At 33.9% G+C, this 19,888-nt stretch overlaps 1 protein-coding gene across 1 annotated transcript in view; it reads right to left on the reverse strand.

The window, feature by feature from the left end:
- Positions 1-19,888, reverse strand: part of HDAC9 (histone deacetylase 9) — an 846,941-nt gene that overhangs the window by 43,716 nt on the left and 783,337 nt on the right. Inside the window, exon 24 of the mRNA XM_014544651.1 lies at positions 16,900-17,033. Coding sequence (XP_014400137.1) covers positions 16,900-17,033 — 134 coding nt within the window. The remainder of the gene's footprint in view (positions 1-16,899; positions 17,034-19,888) is intronic.

Consider the following 19,888-nt stretch of genomic DNA (forward strand, 5'->3'; position numbering starts at 1 on the left):
TCTATGTGGACAAATTCCTGTCTTGCAAATCTATCACGATCTTCTGGAATTACACTGATTTTTCATGGAGAAGCTCAAAATACATTGCTTTGCAAGAAACGAAGAGGAGCTTTGAATTATTTATGGAGTGTTTTGGCAGAACGGATTCTGATGATGCATCCTTGGAAATACCTTGGTGATGTAGCTTAGTGTGTAGCAGCAGAAACTGCACAGCCAGAGAGCTTGCAACCAGAATAGCCATCTAGCCACTGTGACCCAGAAAGCCAGGAAAGTCATAGTAACATGGGGATTAACAAAAAAGGAGTTTTCTTAGAAAATCTAAAGTTAGTAGTCTCAAGTACAACTTAAGGGTCAAACAATCAAATGGCATGAACGGGAACCATTGTCACTAGACATTGTGGGGAAGCATGAACTCTTCTATGTCTCTTGATATGTAGAAAAAAGGAAAAGCCTCAGGATTCCAAGTTTCCACGGCATCTGTGAGTGGATCTTCCCCCCAGGGTCTTTCTGAATTGATTATTCTAAACTTCAATCATGGAATCTAAGACAATAGCACCTTTCTTCCAGATGCCACAGGATAGCAGACTAGCTCAGGGATATTTATACACGGGTAAATTCACTAAATAGAACTTTCCAGAGTGTTTTTCTTAGCTGACAAAGAAAAACCTTTACAACATCAAAAGGTTTATTTGCAATACAGTTTGGCAAGAGGAAAAGAAAACAACACAGTATTCAGCAAAAGGTTCTGCAATCTTAAACCCTTAAAACGTGTTAACATCATTTTGTAAAAATCTGGTTTTTCAGATTGTGTCTTCAAGAATATGTTATCCTACTTAAAACCTCTTAATTCAGAAAAACTACTCGGAAAACTCTTACTCAAGAATCAGACAGGGTTGAGCTACCTTCCTCATACATCATCTTTCCTTTCATTTCTGTCTCAGATCTTTGTAACTATTTTTAATAGAAATTAGGTAGGCTTCCTTAATGAATTGTTTTGAAACATCATTCTATGTTCAAATGTTGAAGAACTAAATCACAAGGTGCTATCAGTAATCTTAGTTCTTCCAAAACCTTTCCTGTGATTTTGGGGTAAAAAGGCTGACAGATTGAAAGATGCTGGCTGCTAGAAAGAAATCCACAGACAGATCATTAATGTAAAAACCTCCCTTCTGGTTTAAAATCTATTTATAAGGCTTGGGGCATTTAGCAAGTACACGTGATTCAGGGAGTGGAGAGTAAATATACAAACAACCCTAAACCCCCAATTCAGAATCGTCAGATTCGATAAAGTTGTGTCTACTTATAAAAGCAACCTAGAGAATTAAGGCAATTAAATTGATAATTTAAGTATCCCAATCCACTGCCCCGTGTGTTTTCAGTGAATGTCATTTAGGGGATTTAACCTTCAGTAAATTGCCCCAATTTGTTTCATTTTGAAGGTATATATACACAGAGCTGAATTCAGAAAATTCTCAATGTAGGTTCTTTATTTTTTCTTGGGTAGTTCTGTGGAGAAGGCAATGGGTAGTACTCTCAGTTGGCAAGAAGGCAAGCAGAATTTCGAGTCTGTTTTCTTAAATTAAAACCTTGCATAGACGGACCTTGCAAATCGAGTTGTCTTTTCTAGAGTTCGTTGATTTAATCATTCATAATTATAAGCACTAAAAACATTTGATTGAAGCATCTATTTAATAAATATTTATGCATATCGGTCATTATTAGTAATCTAATAACTAACTGTAATGAAATGATATTAAATAAATAATCTTTTTATAAATTTGGAGCAAAAATAAGAATATCCAGTAAAGCTGGGTTGTATATTTAGTTTGGCCAGTAAGATATAGCAAAAAATTTGGCTACTAAGCCTAATCAATGTCAGTAAGAGTTTGTTGAGCAATTTCATCATGTAATAATAATTATCATGGAGTTATAAGAAACATTAAATAATTGCAACATAACCTCTTGTCACATAAAGTGCTTATTCAGCTTTATTGTATCTAAAGCTTAATTACAACCATTAGTTACAGCAATTCTTTATACAAAATTTCAGGCTGTGTCAGGGAAGTTTCTTTTTCTATATCTTTTACAAAAAGTTGCAATAATATATTCATAAAATTCGGATGTTTGTTAAGTTGTACATATCCTGTAATTTCTACATATTACAGCTATTTTAAAACACCATAAAATTTGACGATCATGTTTTGAATAAGTAATTTTCAGATTCTCTATATCATCAAAATCATTTTAGCCTTGGCCAGGTTGCTCAGTTGGTTGGAGCATCATCCCATATACCAAAAGTTTGTGGGTTGGATTCATGGTCAGAGCACATACCTCAGCTGCAGGTTTGATCCCCTGTTGGGGCAGGTACAGGTAAGAGATGTTTATCTCTTACATTGATGTTTCTTTCTCTCTCTCTCTCTCTCTCTCTCTCTCTCAAATCAGTAAAAAAAATATCCTCAGTGAGGATTTAAAAAAAAATAATTTTAGTTGGCTAAGATGCATTTAGGGAAATAAGTAGTGAATGTCCTTAAAGAAGCTCTTGAATAAGAGTTTTAAAATTCAATCTGTACTTCTGAGACATGAAAATCAACTCTAATTCATGACTCAGAACAAAACAAAAAGAAGCTAAAAGAGATCTTGTAAGTATAACAGATACATGAGAATAGATGTATACATCAACCAAACAAAAGATCTATTAATTACCCATGTTAGCTTTTATACTGTGTTTCCCAAATAGGCCAAGTATATTCACACTTCTATACATTTATTTATATTCCATTCCCTCTGGTTTCTATTTTTCCCATCCTTGTCTGAATTGGTGATACCTTGCATCATTGCCTGCTCTGTGAAATCTTTCCTTAAAGTGTTTGATGGGGCAAACTGCTTTCACCCATGTCTCAAATATTGTTTACTCTACTAAACACATTATATTACAGTCAGCCATGTCTGCCATTCTCTACTTCTTTGTGAGCCAATTAAAGGCAAATATAGAGCCTGGTAAACAATAGGCATTTTTTTAAAAATGTAGAATGAATGAAGGAAGAATTAACTGAAAGAAAACATGGAAGAAGTAGCCTTTATTCTGCACTCTGTAGCTTACAGGCCCAAATGAAATAGATTCTTCCTCCTGGTTGCCTGCTTTAATCAAGGCATGGTTTTAGGGTGAAAAACTAGGAAGAACAACAGTGATAATTCATTTTTAAATGAATATCATTGATTTTTAATTAATGTTTTAATGATTATTTTAGTTTTAATTGATTTTAAATTGACCCTCAATTGCGATAAACTTAATTCTAATGTATATACAAATAATTTTGTATAGATTTTCTACATACACGATTATATAATCTGTGAATAATAAGAGGTTTAATTCCTTTCCAAGCCTTATGTTTTTAATTTATTTTTCTTACCCTATTGCACTGTTAGGACCACCAGTTCAGTGGTGACAAGAAGCAGTAAGAGTGAGCATTTTTGTATTGTTTTTTATTTCAAAGAAAAAATCCCCATATTTCACCTTTAAGTCTGATGCACACTATAGATTTGTAGATAAGCTTTATCAAGTTAATAAAACTTCCTATTATTTCTACTTTTCCAAAAATAGTTCATCATGCTTTCAACTGATGTTTAAACAACTATTGAAATGATTATATTTCTTCTTGGTTCTCTTAATGTGGTGAATTACAATGACTTAATTCACAATGTTAATATGTTACATACTGGTCTAAACCCAATTTTGTTATGGGCTTTTAAGATATTAATGAACTACTAATACTACTTTGTTTAGGGCTTTAACTCCTATGCTTATGATAAAGATTTTCCTGTAATACTCCTTTTTTATAATTTTTTTTTTTAGTTTTGGATATCAGTATTATGCTGGTCTCCCCCCCACAAAAAAAAAGTCAATCACATCATTGTACATAATGGCCCCAAACTGGAAAAAATTCCCTATAACTGTCAAAAGTAGAATAGATATAAATTGTGACATTTTCCTAGAAATTCTTTTTATGAAATGGAATGCTATATTAATAATGAAAATGAATGAACTATATAGCTAGCTACAACAACATGGGCGAATCTCACAAACATAATGTTGAGCCAAAGAAGTCAGATGCAAAGGAATATATATTTTGTGATTTATTGCATATAAAGTCCTAGAACAGGTAAATTAAAATCTTTAGTTAGAAATCAGAAAATTGATTACTTTCAGAAATGAGAAATGGAGTACTGGTTAGGAAAGGGGATACAGGGTCTAGTGAGGTGCAGATATTATTCTATTTCTTGACCCAATTGATGGTTGTATATGAGCTCTATTTACGATATTTCATTGGAGTGTACATTTATGTCATACATTTTTCCATATGAATATTACATTTTATAACTAAAACTAATTTTAAGAGAGACAGTATTTTCTGACATAGGGAATAGGGAAACTGAGTCTGGTTCTTGAGTCCATGTTATTTCCACTATTTTATGGTGCCTCTAAGAACAAAGTGAGATTACAAGTTTTGCAGCAAGAACCACAATAGTTATATTCTTATATACAGGGAACAAATTCACTTACAAAGGGAACTGAAAGTTCCCCTACAACATGCAAAGCAACTCAGAAAAAAGTTCAGAAAATTTCAGTTGTCAGGATCAAAGATATTGTGGAACTTTGGAAGAATATGATGATCAAGACCAAGAGGATAAGGAAAACAGATTGCAATACAGACCTGACCCTCCATGTTAATGAACTATTATAAATTCCCTAGTGAGGAGGGCTTGGTGGTTACAACTCAACTTCCATTTAAATAATTGTCTTAGAGAGGTCTGCAATTAATTGTATATGTTTAATTTGATTGCTTAAGTAGATCTGGTTATAATTTTATCCATATTGTGATTCATGAGTCATTCTCAAAATAACCCCTTTTTGTTCATTTGAAGTCACTAAAATCCTTGAACAAATAGATTGGGGGGAAAGAGTAAATCAGGGTGAATTGTATTGGTAATAAAGTTATGATACTGACAGACTACTGAGATTATTCATATTGAGTCTGTCTGCAGCCTACATACATGTGGATGATGAAGGGTTACATCACATTGCAATAAAGAAACATATCTAACTAAGAGGAGTGACATAAATCTAACAAGTCTTATGAGAGTACCAAGAAGACCAAGAAGCAAAGTGTAGAGTCATGGCCATTCAGCTCACATTGGATATTGAATGAATTCCTTGAATAAAATAAGTGAGGCAAGTGGGCTAGACTCTGAGATTACTACTATGGTTATTTTTCTATTAGTTGAGTTTTACCCAAAACTACCACACCTTGGAGAATTGTAGGTTACACAATATATCAGCCATTAAATGACGAAGAAAGACTGTGAGGAAGTGCCTCCATTCCAAATAGTATTCCATAGTTTCCATGGCACTTAACTATGGAAAGTTTGGAAGAAATGGGTTACTTAAATACCAATGGCAATAATTAGCTAAATAATAAAAATTGAATTTAAAGGTAAAAAAGAAGTAGGCATAATGGTCTATTGGAAAGAAAATAATAAATGCAATTAGTTGGGTAATTCAGACTATCAATATTTTCATTTAAGCACTGAGGTAAGATTCTAGGTATGCAATATAATTAGAAAAAATTTCAACCTACATAGTTTAGTTAGGGAAATACCATATATATAGAAAGGTGTATGTTAAATAGAAGTTTCAGTAACATTGAAAGGAAATTTGCTCAGTGCTATACGTATAGTTTCCTAACATAATGTCCATAGTTTCGACATCAATTGTTATAAGGAAGGCTAGTTCATTTTATATGCCAAAATCTTGCTTCCTTGTCCCTATTTTTACAAATAAGTTTAAATTTAATGCCCAAACTTGGTTAAGTCCTCATGTTTCATTTTCTTTGATCCTTAGTTTTCTTGTCCTCATTTGCTTTTTTAATTTTCTGTTCTTTAATCTACTAATTTGCATGTTTTAAAACTATTTTTCCTTATTTTTTTGTTTAGTAGAAAGATTTGTACTATACTTTTTTCCAAACGTTGATTTTTGTGCTAAGAAGAGCTGTTTCACATCATGTAGCAGTTTAAATTTAATACCCAAACTTGGTTAAGTCCTCATGTTTCATTTTCTTTGATCCTTAGTTTTCTTGTCCTCATTTGCTTTTTTAATTTTCTCTTCTTTAATCTACTAATTTGCATGTTTTAAAACTGTTTTTCCTTATTTTTTTGTTTAGTAGAAAGATTTGTACTATACTCTTTTCCAAATGTTGATTTTTGTGCTAAGAAGAGCTGTTTCACATCATGTAGCAGTGATGTGCTGGTAAATGTTTAACAGCTGGCTATTTAAAAAATAGCTGTAATTTGTAGTATTTGCTGATTTCTGTGGTGTAAATATCCCCACCATGGCCTATTTCAGGCTGCAATGTGATGTCACTGAACTCAAATTTGAGTAGCTAATACACAGAATTTGAGTAATGGTACACAGAATTAGCTCTCACAAGCGATTAAGAGCCAGGTCCAGCATATCACTTGTAGGGTATAATTTTGTTCATTGATAATCTGGGGCAAACTATTCCTAATGATTATTTCCATAATACATTTTCGTTTTCTCCTATGAGATTCTGCCATATCCCAAATCATACATTATTTGGTTATTATAGAACCCGAAGCATGGGAATCATTTGTTCAATGCTTCTGTATTTCCACAGAAATTCTAATTCCTTATGATATTCAATTCCACTTAGCCAGCCTCATTGTTTACTTTTATTACACTTACAGCAGCCTTTCTTCTGCCAAAAACAAAACAAACAAATCCAAAAAGGAGCCATCCACTATTTCAAGAAGTCTTAATCTATGCCTTTCCATTACAACAGATACATCCTTTTCTTGTACCTTAGCTTGTCAAAATCTCATTTTTATTCAAGATCAAAGTTAAATGTTACTTCCTCTATTACTAGTAAAATATTCCTCTGTCCAAATATAGCTAAAAACAAAGGATCATACATTTCCAAAGTACTTTGTTAATTTTTTTTATTTTTACTTATATTAGAACTTGAGCACAAAATAGATGCCCAATAAAAGACTACTTAATGAATGTACAGATAAATGAATGTCATAACATGTTTGCTCCATCACTGAAAAGAAATGCTCCCTTGCTTTTGTTGGTAACCAGAACTCTATGAAGGGTCCAGGTTTCCAGCCACATTCCTTTTAACACCTTCTGAAAAGCCTAAAGACAAACAGTACAGAAGATCTGCATAATGGAATTGTAATTATCCAGGTAACTTCTACTTCATTTAGCATTTGCTAAAACACATAAACAAACCAAAAAACTAGTTACTTTGGCTCTGCTTCTCATAAGCCTTGTTGAATATAATAAATGCAACATCGTAGGCCCTTTCTGCAATGGAAAGTATCTTCAAATAATATTTTCAAAATATTTTTAATCTCTTTAAAGTATTTATGCATTCTCTTCGGAGTGTGGATAGGTTTTCAAATTCTAAGAGAAGATCATGGAATGATCTTCATGTGTGATTTTGGTTTATCACACATTTCCCTGTATTAAGTTCCCGTTCCTCTACTCATGAACTACAAGCTCCAAAATAGGAGCTTGTAAGCTTTCCCAGATTCACACCAATTCCCCAATGGAGCCAGCCATACATAATCTAAAAGGATGAAAAAGATGGCAACACTACTTCCCCATTCAAACTCTAATGAAAACAAACCCCCGATGAGCAACTTGGACAACAACATCTTAAGAGTTCACCTCGAGGGTGGTTGTCAAAACTTACTAGAGTCAATTCCACAGACTTTTTCAGCAGCTTTCGAGCAAAAAGTCATCTTGGAAAGATTATCAACATACACAATCACTAAGTTTAGCCACTGTTGCTGAAATCCAAGTCAAATGAAAGCAGCTGAGTCTACTCAACAGGAGACAGTAGTTATTAAAAAGAAAAGGAGAGAGGAGATAGAGAGGGGTAAGGGGAGGGAGGGAGGGAGGAAGGAAAGAAGGAAGGAAAGCAGTTATTAAAAAGAAAAGGAGAGAGGAGATAGAAAGGGGTGAGGGGAGACAGAAGAAGGGAGGGAGGGAGGGAGGGAGGGAGGAAGGAAAGAAGGAAGGAAAGGAGGAAGAGAGGGAGGGAGGAAGGGAGGAAGGAAGGAAAAGATCTAGAAGCCAACTTTATAAAGAATGGGGGAGATCAAGAGAAAATATGCTATAGACTCAGATATGTTGTGCTGAGCCTTCAGTACTAGAGGCTTTGGAATCATCTCAACAGCTTCTCTTTACGGGAATTTTTATTTATTCTCTAACAAGCTTAAAACTGTCATTTATTCTGTTTTGACAGATGGTCTTTTATTTTTTGATTTTTTGATAGGAGGTCTTTTAATGGTTATGTTCTCAACTCATTACACAAGGCTCTTACCTACAGTATGTCTTCTCTTTTCACCTACCTGAAGTTTTTCAATGTTTTTCCTTTCAGATTCCATAGGAATGCCAAATGCTTAAGCTTTTCTCACTTCTTGTAAAAGCTCCCCCCCACCCCCCCAGGAAACAACCCAGGGTGTCACTAATTGGCTTTGCAGAACAGTAGGCAAATTTGGCCTTAAAGAAACTGTGGCATTGTTTGCCAGCCAGCACAAATGCACATTAACAAAATCAGTTTCTTTTGAGAACCCTACAGATTTTTCTGTAACTAATTCTGAAAAAGATGTGACTATTCACATCAGTATCTTTGAAGCCATACCAAGCAACCTAATGAGTCTTCTCATTTGGGTAGTCACTTCAATTTCTTGCAAACTCCAAGCTGGTGTTTTTAAGTGCTTCATTGACGAAGTTCAAAAATATTCATCATACACTGATTGAACTGACAAATCTAAGTCTGAACTTTGCCAAGAAAAAGGGGAAAAAAAGGACTTCAGGTATGTCTTCAAAATCAGTTGCCTCTTGGAATTTCCTGTACCATGCTCAAATTAATTTTAATCCAACAGTATATTATTTTGACTGACCTAGTGCATATTTCTTAAAAGAATAGTTAAAAGATGTTTTGTTAACTAGATCACTTTCATGATAAAAATATTTAAAAATATGAAATGCCTATTTTGGATGCAACACTCAGATAATTTAATTTTTTAAAAAATAAAGTTTTTGGTACCCATCTATGTATCTACACTGAGATGCAGAGCCAAGAGTTCCTGCTGATTTTATAATTCCTTTGGGTTATGTAATTCATATTATTCTGCTGATAATAAGCCATATGAAGCAGCATTTTGCTGTATTGACATGGCCTGGCCAAGAACAACAAGGAAAAGAAATAGCATTTAAAAAACTGGCAAAATGTTTATGAATTCTAATCCTCTGCACATGAATAAATACATCTGACAAAGTGCAGAGTCCCTCAAAAAGGCCCTTCTTGACCTTCCTAATTTGAGTTCAATTGCATGTTCAGTGTTGAGAAGCCAAAGTAGGTTCTGCCAATGTTTTAGTCTCAAGCTTTACTACATTTTGTTATTTGTGAAAGTGAAATCCCAGATAATAAGTTATAATTGCCCTATTAATCACTTGAAAAGGGAGTTTGAAGGAAAATTAGGATTTGAAATTGCATAATTGGTATCTGAAAGACAACCGTTTTTATTTTCTTACCTAGAGCTTACCAAGTAAAACTACTGTAAAAACTACATGTATGTACTTTTTAAAAATGTAATAGGCCTTATATATTACTTTTCCAAAGGAATGAAATTTAAAACTTCAATGTAGTCATGGCTGTTGGTCATGATGACCTTTGAACTAGAAAAAGAAATACAGAAAACCAGGCATTGGATTATAAATTATATTGTCAATGAAAGTGAGAATAACTCTTTGTTCCTTAAGTTGTTTCAAATATTACATTTTCATTTCCTTTTTTTCAAATGAATTATAATGTACAACACATATGTAATTTTCTTCCATTTTTCATTTTTAGAAATCTTTATTTCTCTTAAGTTTTGTAACTCTGTATATTGACAGACTTAACACACCAAAATTTACTTCTCAAAGTTCAATATTCCAAATTCATCTGTTATTATTAAAGTACCTTGTTGGAATCTATAGTCTTGTTTATATCCCTAAGAAATCTCAATAGGAAAAAAAATACAGAAAGACATAGATTCTTTAAACTTTTCTTTCTTTAGTGCATTATGAACAAATTTTTTATTGTGCTTAAGTAATTGAAGATAGCCAATAAAAAGGGGCAAGATGGTATTTAGGGTATTATAATAACTATCAGACTTATAATAACTATAAGACTTGTAAATAATTAAAGTTGATTAAACAGGATTGTGCTTAAGTAATTGAAGATAGCCAATAAAAAGAGGCAAGATGGTATTTAGGGTATTATAATAACTATCAAATTTACTATAAGACTTGTAAATAATTAAAGTTGATTAAACAGTCAATATTGCCAATAATCATTTCAATTATCACATACTAGAATTTTTAACATCTATATACTCACATGGCCAATGATACTTTTATCCCTTCCTCTATCTCAAGCCTGGTCTTTCTAAAAATGTAGAGAAACGGCATATGTTTCAAACTTTAAATCAGGTGACATATTTCTAATGTCAGTAATTGTTCTATAAAAACAGTCTACTTGATCTGTAGGATTAGGTCATATAATAAAATGACCACAGAGATCCCAGTCAAAAGAGCATACATGAAAGGAAGATATAAAACACATCCAATTTGCTTTTTAGTAAATTGAGATAAATTAAGAACACCACACAACTGACTTGAATGTGTTCTGAAACAGTCATTTCTAAAAGAAAGAGACTATAGGAAAAATTATTCCATCCTCATTAAAAATATTCCCCTGAAATAATAGAATGGGCAAAATGCAGAGATTACAAGAGCATTGTGCTCAAAGACAGCCAGTGAAATCTATAATTTCCTTTCACATAGTTGGGAAAATAGTTGGCTTTTGCAAGTGGGTAACATTTCCTTCTGGGCAGGTCAATCATCTGTAGGCCATAATCTACAACCTATAGTTAGGTTTTCTGCACATCTGGCATATGCCTTTTTAATGCAAATATTAAAACCAGTTGGCTTTCTTAAAATGTTTCTATATTTAAAGTCAAATAAGTAATTTGAGAATGTAAAATATATCATCTGATAGGCAAATAGAACAGCCCAACATTAACTGATAATTAGAAGTAGCATTTATTTTTTGCACCTCTTAACTGGCACCAAAAACCCCCAATATTCTGTTTGACAGTATTTGTTTATAGGAATTTTAGAAAGACTCTAATATTTAGAAAACCTTAGACAGCTTGAATTATGTGTGATCTGAAATAGCAGTTCACTAATAACAAAACAAATCATTAGGTAGTTACATCCTTTGGGTTATTGAGCTGTCTAAAATTATACACAGAGTAAATACTTTAATAGCACTCAAGTTTTCCCTCTGATATTTATCTTCAAATTTAAAATGTATATATTCTCGTCAATAAATATGGCAAAATAACCATGTAAAAAATCTATAAGATAATGATGACAATAAAACATATATATTTAGTGCACAGAAAATAGTTTTCCCTTTATAAATAGTGCTAGAGGCCCAGTGCATGAAATTCCTGCACTCTGGGGCAGGGGGAGGGGGAGGAGGGGTGGTCCCTCAGCCCAGCCTATGCCCTCTCGTAGTCTGTGAGTCCTGCGGGAGTCCGGGAGCCCGTGGGGAGCGGACCTAAGCTGTCAGTCAGACATCCTTAGTGCTTAGGGCTTCTGGCTGAGTGGTGCTCCCTCTGTGGGAGCACACTGACCACCAGGGGGCAGCTCCTGCATTGAGCATCTGCCCCCTGGTGGTCAGTGCATGTCACAGTGACAGGTCATTCTGCCATTTGGTTGATTTGTATATTAGCCTTTTATTATATAGGATCGGCCCAAGCATTAGCTACTGTTAAAAAACATTATGAATTATAGATTTTTAAAATGACTGTGTATATGTTTATTTCATTAAAATGTAGTATTTCAAGTTCATGAAAAAAGTAAAATATATAAAATAGTCATAACATCTCTATACAGTCACTATAAAAATAAATGAACTAATAACATTAATGAATATATACAAACTGAAATATTTGTGGAATTGTAATTAATTGGTCCAAAAGCTTGCTGTGATCTGGAAGTGAACTTCATGATGATTTGATGTGAAATCAGCTGATTAGTCAAGAAAATATGTATGTGATGTGAAAGAAAAAAATTACCTTTGACAATATAGATTCAAGTTCATATCTTGGATCTAATGCATTCTAGCTGCATGATGTTGAATGAATTTCTTAAACTTCTTTGACTCATTATTAACATTTGTAAGATGGAAGTAATATCTCTTAGCAGAGAGAACTCATAAATGGTGACAAAAAATGTTTATCAATATTTTTATGCCGAAACCGGTTTGGCTCAGTGGATAGAGCGTCGGCCTGTGGACTGAAAGGTCCCGGGTTGGATTACGGTCAAGGGCATGTACCTGGGTTGCAGACACATCCTCAGTGGGAGATGTGCAGGAAGCAGCTGATCGATGTTTCTCTCTCATCGATGTTTCTAACTCTCTATCTCTCTCTCTTCCTCTCTGTAAAAAATCAAAAAAATATATTAGAAAAAAATATTTTTATGACTCCAAACCAAGATGGTGACATGGGAAGCTCCTGAATTTTCCTCTTCCCACAGATGCACCGACTATACAGCGATAAATAGAGCAATTCCCTCTGAGAGAATCCAGAACGTAGTTGAGTAATTCCTACATACTGAGGATACTGAATGAATGAGAAAATACCCACATCAAAAGGGTAGCAAAGGTTGAGACACACTTTCACCATAAACAAACCCTTGACACAGCACCATACATTTGGAAGGGAACTCCAAACTTCCAGTTTTTCCCTGAGGAGTGAAGGGTTTGGAACATACATCTAGCATCATATATTTTAAGTTTCTACCCAAGAATGGTCTCTCAAAAATATCTAGCTGAGAAACCTCATGTCCGTGAGTCCCACAGGACTTTAGCAAACAAAGAAACAGTCCTTAACAGGTGTGTGAGCACTTGCCATGACTATCCCCCAAGAGCTCAGTGCAGAGGGAGCAAGCAAAACAACCCATTTCCCCGTCTTTCCCTGGAAAGGGAAGTACACACTTTACAAGCTGCTGCCTGAGGAGTCTGGCTTCTAATTAGCACACATAAAGGTGCTGACCGTGATTTCCCCCAGAGCCTAAAAGAGCTCGTGACACCTCTTTCTGGTTTACTTCAACAATAAAACCAAGTCGGCAATATCTACCTGGAATGAGTATGCTCACATATCTAGCACCCCGACTTTATGGCTGTTACCCAAAGGATGGGACCTCATATAACCTAGCCCTGATAGCCAACACAGCATGCATTTATGAGTCTCACAAGACTATAGCAAACAAAGAAGTTTTAAAACCAGCACAGGCACACCTCCCTAAACCCATGGGCTATACACCCAGGCGCAGTGCAGAAGGAACAGGCAAAAATGCCCATCTCACAGTTTCTTTATCGAGGGAGTCCAGCTTTTAGTCAGACTACGCCTAGGGGCTGACTGTAATCCTCACCTTAAGGACACTGACAGGTCTTGGCATACACTCAACTACTGGGAGCCACTAATAACAAAGACTGTAGGTTGGACAATCACAAAGGGTTGAATGGTAAACAGGAGCTTGCACTGGGATGATTGATGATATTCATCTTCTACACAAGACTGGGAAAAGTGGCTGCTTTAGCCAAAGTGCACAAACCAACAAAAAGAGTCAAGAAAAATGAAAAATAAACAAACAAAAACCCAGGGGACTATATACCAAGCAAAAGAAGACAAATTCTCCAAAATTAATAACATGAAGATAATTGATTTACCCCAGAGTATTCAAATATAAGTCATAAAGATGATCACTGAGGTCAGGAGAACAATGCATAAACAGAGAATTTAACACAAGAGGTAGAAAATATTAAAAGGTATCAAACAGAAATCATAGAGCTGGAGAATACAACAACTGAAAAATTCAATAGAGGAGTTCAACAGTAAACTAGACCAAATGGAAGAAAGAATCAATGTACTGGGCACTGGGCAGTGAAACTCATCAAATCAGAGTGACAAAAAGAAAAAACACATGCAAAACATGAAAAGCAGTAAAGATAGTTTAAAAGACTTATAGTACCCCACCCAGAAGACCAGCATATATATTCTAGGGGTCACAGAAGGAGAAGAGAGAAGGAAGGGCCTGAAAGCTTATTTGAAGAAATAATGGTAGAAAACTATCCTAATTTGGGAAATGAAATAGATATCCAAATCCAGGAAACCCAAAAACTACCAATTAAGATGAGCCTATAGAGTCACACAAAGCACACTATAATTAAATTGTCAAAAGTTAAAGATAAAGAGAGGATCTTTAAAACAGCAAAAGAAAAGCAACTTGCTATATGTAAGAGAAACCCATTAAGATTATGAGTGAATTTTTCAGCAGAAATGTGCCAGTAAGAAGTAGGATGATATATTTAAAGTGTAGTGGGGAAAAACTGACAACCAAGAATACTCTACCCAGTAAAGTTGTCCTTAAGAATAGTTTTGTAGACAAACAAAAGCTGAAGAATTCATCACCATTAGTTTGGCCTTAAAAGAAATGCTATTGGGAATTCTTCAAGTTAAAATGAAAGGAAGGTAACTAGTAATATGAAAATTTAGAAAAATATAAAACTCACTGGTAAAGATAAATACATAATTAAATTCATAATACTCTAATACTGTAATTGTGGTTAGTAAATAACTTTTAACTCTAGTGTAAAGCAAGAGATAAAAGTATTAAAATAACTAAAACTATAATAATGGATACACAATATACAAAGATTTAATTTTTTACTTTAACTACATAAATTGAAGGAGGGTAGTGAAAAAAAATGTAGAGTTTTTATACACATTAAATGTTAAGATGTTATCAGCTTTAAATACACTATTATAACTATAAGATGTTTTATGCAAGTATCATAATAACCACAAAGCAAAAACTGATAATATTTAAGCAAAAGATAAAGAAAAGGAAATCACACATACCAATATGGAAAATCATCAATTTACTAAGAGAGGAAATAGGAAACTACAAAACAGCCAGAAAACTGCAAGATGGCAATAGTAAGCCCATACATATCAATAACTACTTTAAATGTAAATGGATTAACTTCTCCAATCAAAAGACACAGAGTGGCTGAATGGATAAAGCAAATAAGACCTAACTCTATGCTGCCTACAAGAAAATCACTTCAGTTTTAAGGACACACAGATGGAAAATGAAGGCATAAAAAAGATATTCCATGCCAATGGAAACCAGAGGAAAGCAGAGTTAGGTATATCAGAAAAATATGATCTTTAAGCCACAAGCTATAATTAGAGTAAAAAAAGTTAATATATAATGACAAAGTGGTCAATTCTTCAAGAGAATGTAACAAGTATAAATATTTATATGCCCAACATAGGAGAATCTAAATTTATAAAGCAAATATTAACATATCTAAAGAGAGAAACAGAAAAAATGTAATAATAGTGGGGGAATTTAATACCCCACTTTCAACAATTGATCGATCATCCAGCAGAAGGTTCTTCAAAAAATTAAAAATAGAACTACCATATAATTCAGCAACCCACTTCTGGGTAATATCTAAAGGAAACAAAATAACTATCCTGAAGACCTATCTGTACTCCCATGTTTATTGCAGCATTATTCATATAGTCAAGGTATGGAAACAATATAAGTGTCTATTGACAGATGAAGGGATAAAGAAAATAGACATATAGATATGTAGATATATAAATATATGAATATTATTTATTCTTAAAAAAGAAGGAAATCTCATGATTTGCAACAACATAGATGAAATTTTGTGATTTGCAACATCTTCAGGGCATTATGCTAACTGAATATACTGAATAGTGTCACTTATGTGAAACCAAAAAAGAAAAAAAAAAAGAAAAGCAGTCAAACTCACATAAACAGAGTAAGATGACGGACACCAGGGGTGGGAGAAGTGGGTAGCAAGAGGGGTGTTTTGGTGGTGGTGGTAGGTGAAGATAGGGAGAGGTCTGTAAAAAGGTTTTAAGCTTTTAGTTATACAATGAATAAGGTTTAAGAATCTAATACAAGCATGTCAAACTCAAAAGCTAACACGGGCCAAATAAACAAGACATGCAGCCTATGGGCCACAAGTTTAACATGTTTGATCCAATGTATAACATGGTGACTACAGTTGCTAATACCGTATTGTAAAACTGAAATTTGCCAAGAGAGTAGAACTTAAAGTATTCTCACCAAAAATCCCCAAACACCAAAATGTAACTATGTGAGGTAATGAATGTGTTAAATTAACTTAATGGCAGAAATCATTTCACAATGTATATCAAATTACCACATTGAATACTCTAAATAAAATACAGATTTATTTGTCAATTATACCTTGATAAAGCTAAAACATTTTTAAAACCTTTTTTCCCCCCATATAATCATATTGAAAATGTCAAGAGAAATTTTCTTTGAGTTACTTCTTTTTCAGTGTTTCAATGTTCATGGGTTGGGTCAAGTATGCAAAGCCTTTCTCTTCCCAAGGATTATCTTATTTATTGAGTTCTGCCAATAACTTGATTGGTGGGGATGCAAGTGGATTGTATAACTGGGCAAAAGTTATTGCATATCACATGAGAATAGGTAAACTTCTCTTACCTAAGGCTTACCTTCTTTCTTAGAATTGTAAGAGAAACATTGTGCTTTCTGAGTACTTGGGATTTAAAAAAAAACACTTTAAAAATATGTGTGCATACATTCCTGGTCCTTGACCCCTGCTCTTTTGTGCTTTTAGTTTAGTTTAGTTTAGTTTTGTGTCTTTTGTTTTTTACCTCATTTCCTAGAAGGGCATTTACACAGGCTTCTGATGCATCGCAGATGGCTGTGAGATCATGTCCTCCTTCTAGAGCCAACACCACGTGTCCGTCAGCCAGTGTCATCAATTGCTTCGTCAGGTGACCAAAGCCTACCATAATACAAAGAACATTTCAAAGTAGTAAATCAAAGAGGATGTCTATTAGATTCTAATATTACTTGAGCATTTATTCTGTGCATGTCCTTTCTCAGCACTTTCCACGTGCTAGCTCATTTAATACTCACAATAACTTGATAAATTAGGTCATGTTATTATCTCTATTTACAAATGAGGGAACCAAAGCGTAAGATCCTAACAGCTAAGAAGTATCACGGCCAAAATTTGCACAGGTCAATATGCCACTCACCATGGCACAGTACATGCAAAACACAGTCTACAAGTACCTGGATGAAAAAATCAGTATACGGCCAATGTTAATATGGTAAGTAATGCCATTTGCTTGACATTTGTTTCCTTTCTCCATCATCTGTCTTTATTATAAAGGAAGTTTTCTATGTATCAGCCCAAATTACTTTACTATCACATTAGATTTTTATAGACATTCTTTTATTCTGAAATAGTCAATAAATGCCAAAAATAACATCCATGTATGTTATAAAGTATAATGATATGACAAACATCTGGTCACTGACCTCCCACTTTAAGGATAATATTGTTAGCAATAATTTTGACGCCCCTGTGTGCCTCTCTCGAATGACATCCCTCCTCCTCTCCACAGAATTAGGATCCTGAGTTTGTGTTTATAATTGCTTTCCTTTGTTGAATTTGCTTGTTTTTGAACTTTGTAAAACTGTTTTATACTTTTAAAACTTGCTCTTTTCACACAACATTTTCTTTTAGCTCATCTCTGCTGATACATAAAGGTATAATTCTTTGCTATTCTGGTAGGCCATTTTATGAGGATAGAAAAATTTATTTACCCATTCTCCTGTTGACAGGTATTTGAGTTTTCTATTATTACAAATCCCAGTGTTTTGTTATACAAAGAATGCCTCCACACACACTCTTATACAAGTCTTCCGTGCACATGTGCAATAGTGGAGTCAAATTGTCGTGGCTTAAAGTCTGATAAATAATACCAGATTATTTCCAAAGGGCTACTACCAATCCCCTCTCTGTGAAGCAGTGTATATAAGATTTCCAGTTTAGACACATCCTTCACAACATGTGGTGTGATTTGCTAAATGGGTAGGGGAATAATGACACGTAACTGTGTTCTCATTCAGTATAAGGAGGGACTTTTCTATTTCTACTTTGAATATTTTATTTTAAATAGATGATGAATTTAAATTATTTCTGTACAAAAAGATGCTTTTTCTCCTATAATTCTATAGTGCTGTGAGTGGCATTATTAACACTATAACATTATTAATATTTCTCATATTAACCCAGGTTGAATTTATGGATTAAAATGTTTGGTTGTGCCCTAACTGGTTTGGCTTAGTGGTTAGAGCGTCGGTCTGCGGACTGAAGGGTCCCAGGTTTGAATCCAGTCAAGGGCATGTACCTTGGTTGCGGGTACATCCCCAGTAGGGGGTGTGCAGGAGGCAGCTGATTGATGTTTCTCTCTCATCGATGTTTCTAACTCTCTATCCTTCTCCCTTCCTCTCTGTAAAAAAATCAATAAAATGTATATTTTTTAAAATGTTTGGTTGTGATGTATTACCAGATGGATTTGTTTCACTAATGCTTTTTTTCCCCACCTATGTCCATGAATAGGATTAATCTATTATTTTCCATTCTTGTATTGATCATATTGACTTTTGATGTGGTTGAGACCCTCTTTTTCCATTATCTGACCCTAGAATATTGTGTAGAAATCTTCTGTAAAACTATTTGAATCTTGTATTCTTTTTGAGAAAGATTTTTTAACTATTGATAAAATTTCTTCAGGGATTTTAGGAGTACTCAGCTTTCAATATTTTCCTAAGTTATATTTTTCTAGAAATTTGTGGCTTTTTATTTGTGTTCAAATTTATTGGAATAAAGTTTTAATTATTTCCATTATCTTATTTTGGAACAATAATTAGACATGCGTGATCATTGCCATTATATCCTCAATGGCCTTTAACTTTTATTTCATATTTTCTGTGTCTTTATGTCCAGCATTATATGTACTTTTGATTCAGATCTATCATCTAGACTTTCTCTCCAGATGTATCTAAACTGCTGTTTAACACTTTTATTGATATTTTCATTTATAATCATTTCAGTGATTATATTGTTCAACCCAAGATGTTCCATTAGGCTATATTTTATTTTATTTAAATATATTTTTATTGATTTCAGAGAAGAAGGGAGAGAGAGATAGAAACATCAATGATGAGAGAAAATCATTGATTGGCTGCCTCCTGCACACCCCACACTGGTGGATTGAGCCCGCAACCTGGGTATATGCCCTGACCAGGAATCGAACCGTGACCTTCCGGTTCATAGGTTGACGCTCAAGGACTGAGCCATGCCAGCAGGGCTGGTTATATTTTATATCTTTCTGTTTTCAAGCCTCTGTTCCTCTTTTAAGTCTTGAGGTCTTTTGTTTGAAAAGAAAGAAGATGCTCATAATGGAGTTTGAAGAACTAAAAGAAAGTCTATAAAATTATCAAATAATGAACCCCCACCAAACCAAACTACATTGCTTCCATTTTGTAACAGTTAAATAATACAATTCTTAAGCCTTAGAATGCATAGTATTTCAGTTCTAATCTGGCACTTGAATCTAGCTAGCCATGGACAAGATGAGTTCATTTCCCCATAACTTGAAACATTGCAATGTGTTGATTGTATCCATTTAGCTATTATTTTGATGAAGTCAAACAGTCACTTTATAATTATCCTATGTTTCCAAATAGTTGGCAAAAATTATCCTAAAATTAATAGAAAATGAGGTAAAATATTGCAACATTTCTCATTTCCTATGGACGTCATTTTGACCCCAATAAGAATCT

The sequence above is a fragment of the Myotis brandtii genome, unplaced genomic scaffold (genome assembly GCF_000412655.1).
Source record: "Myotis brandtii unplaced genomic scaffold, ASM41265v1 scaffold374, whole genome shotgun sequence".
Classification (NCBI taxonomy): domain Eukaryota; kingdom Metazoa; phylum Chordata; class Mammalia; order Chiroptera; family Vespertilionidae; genus Myotis; species Myotis brandtii.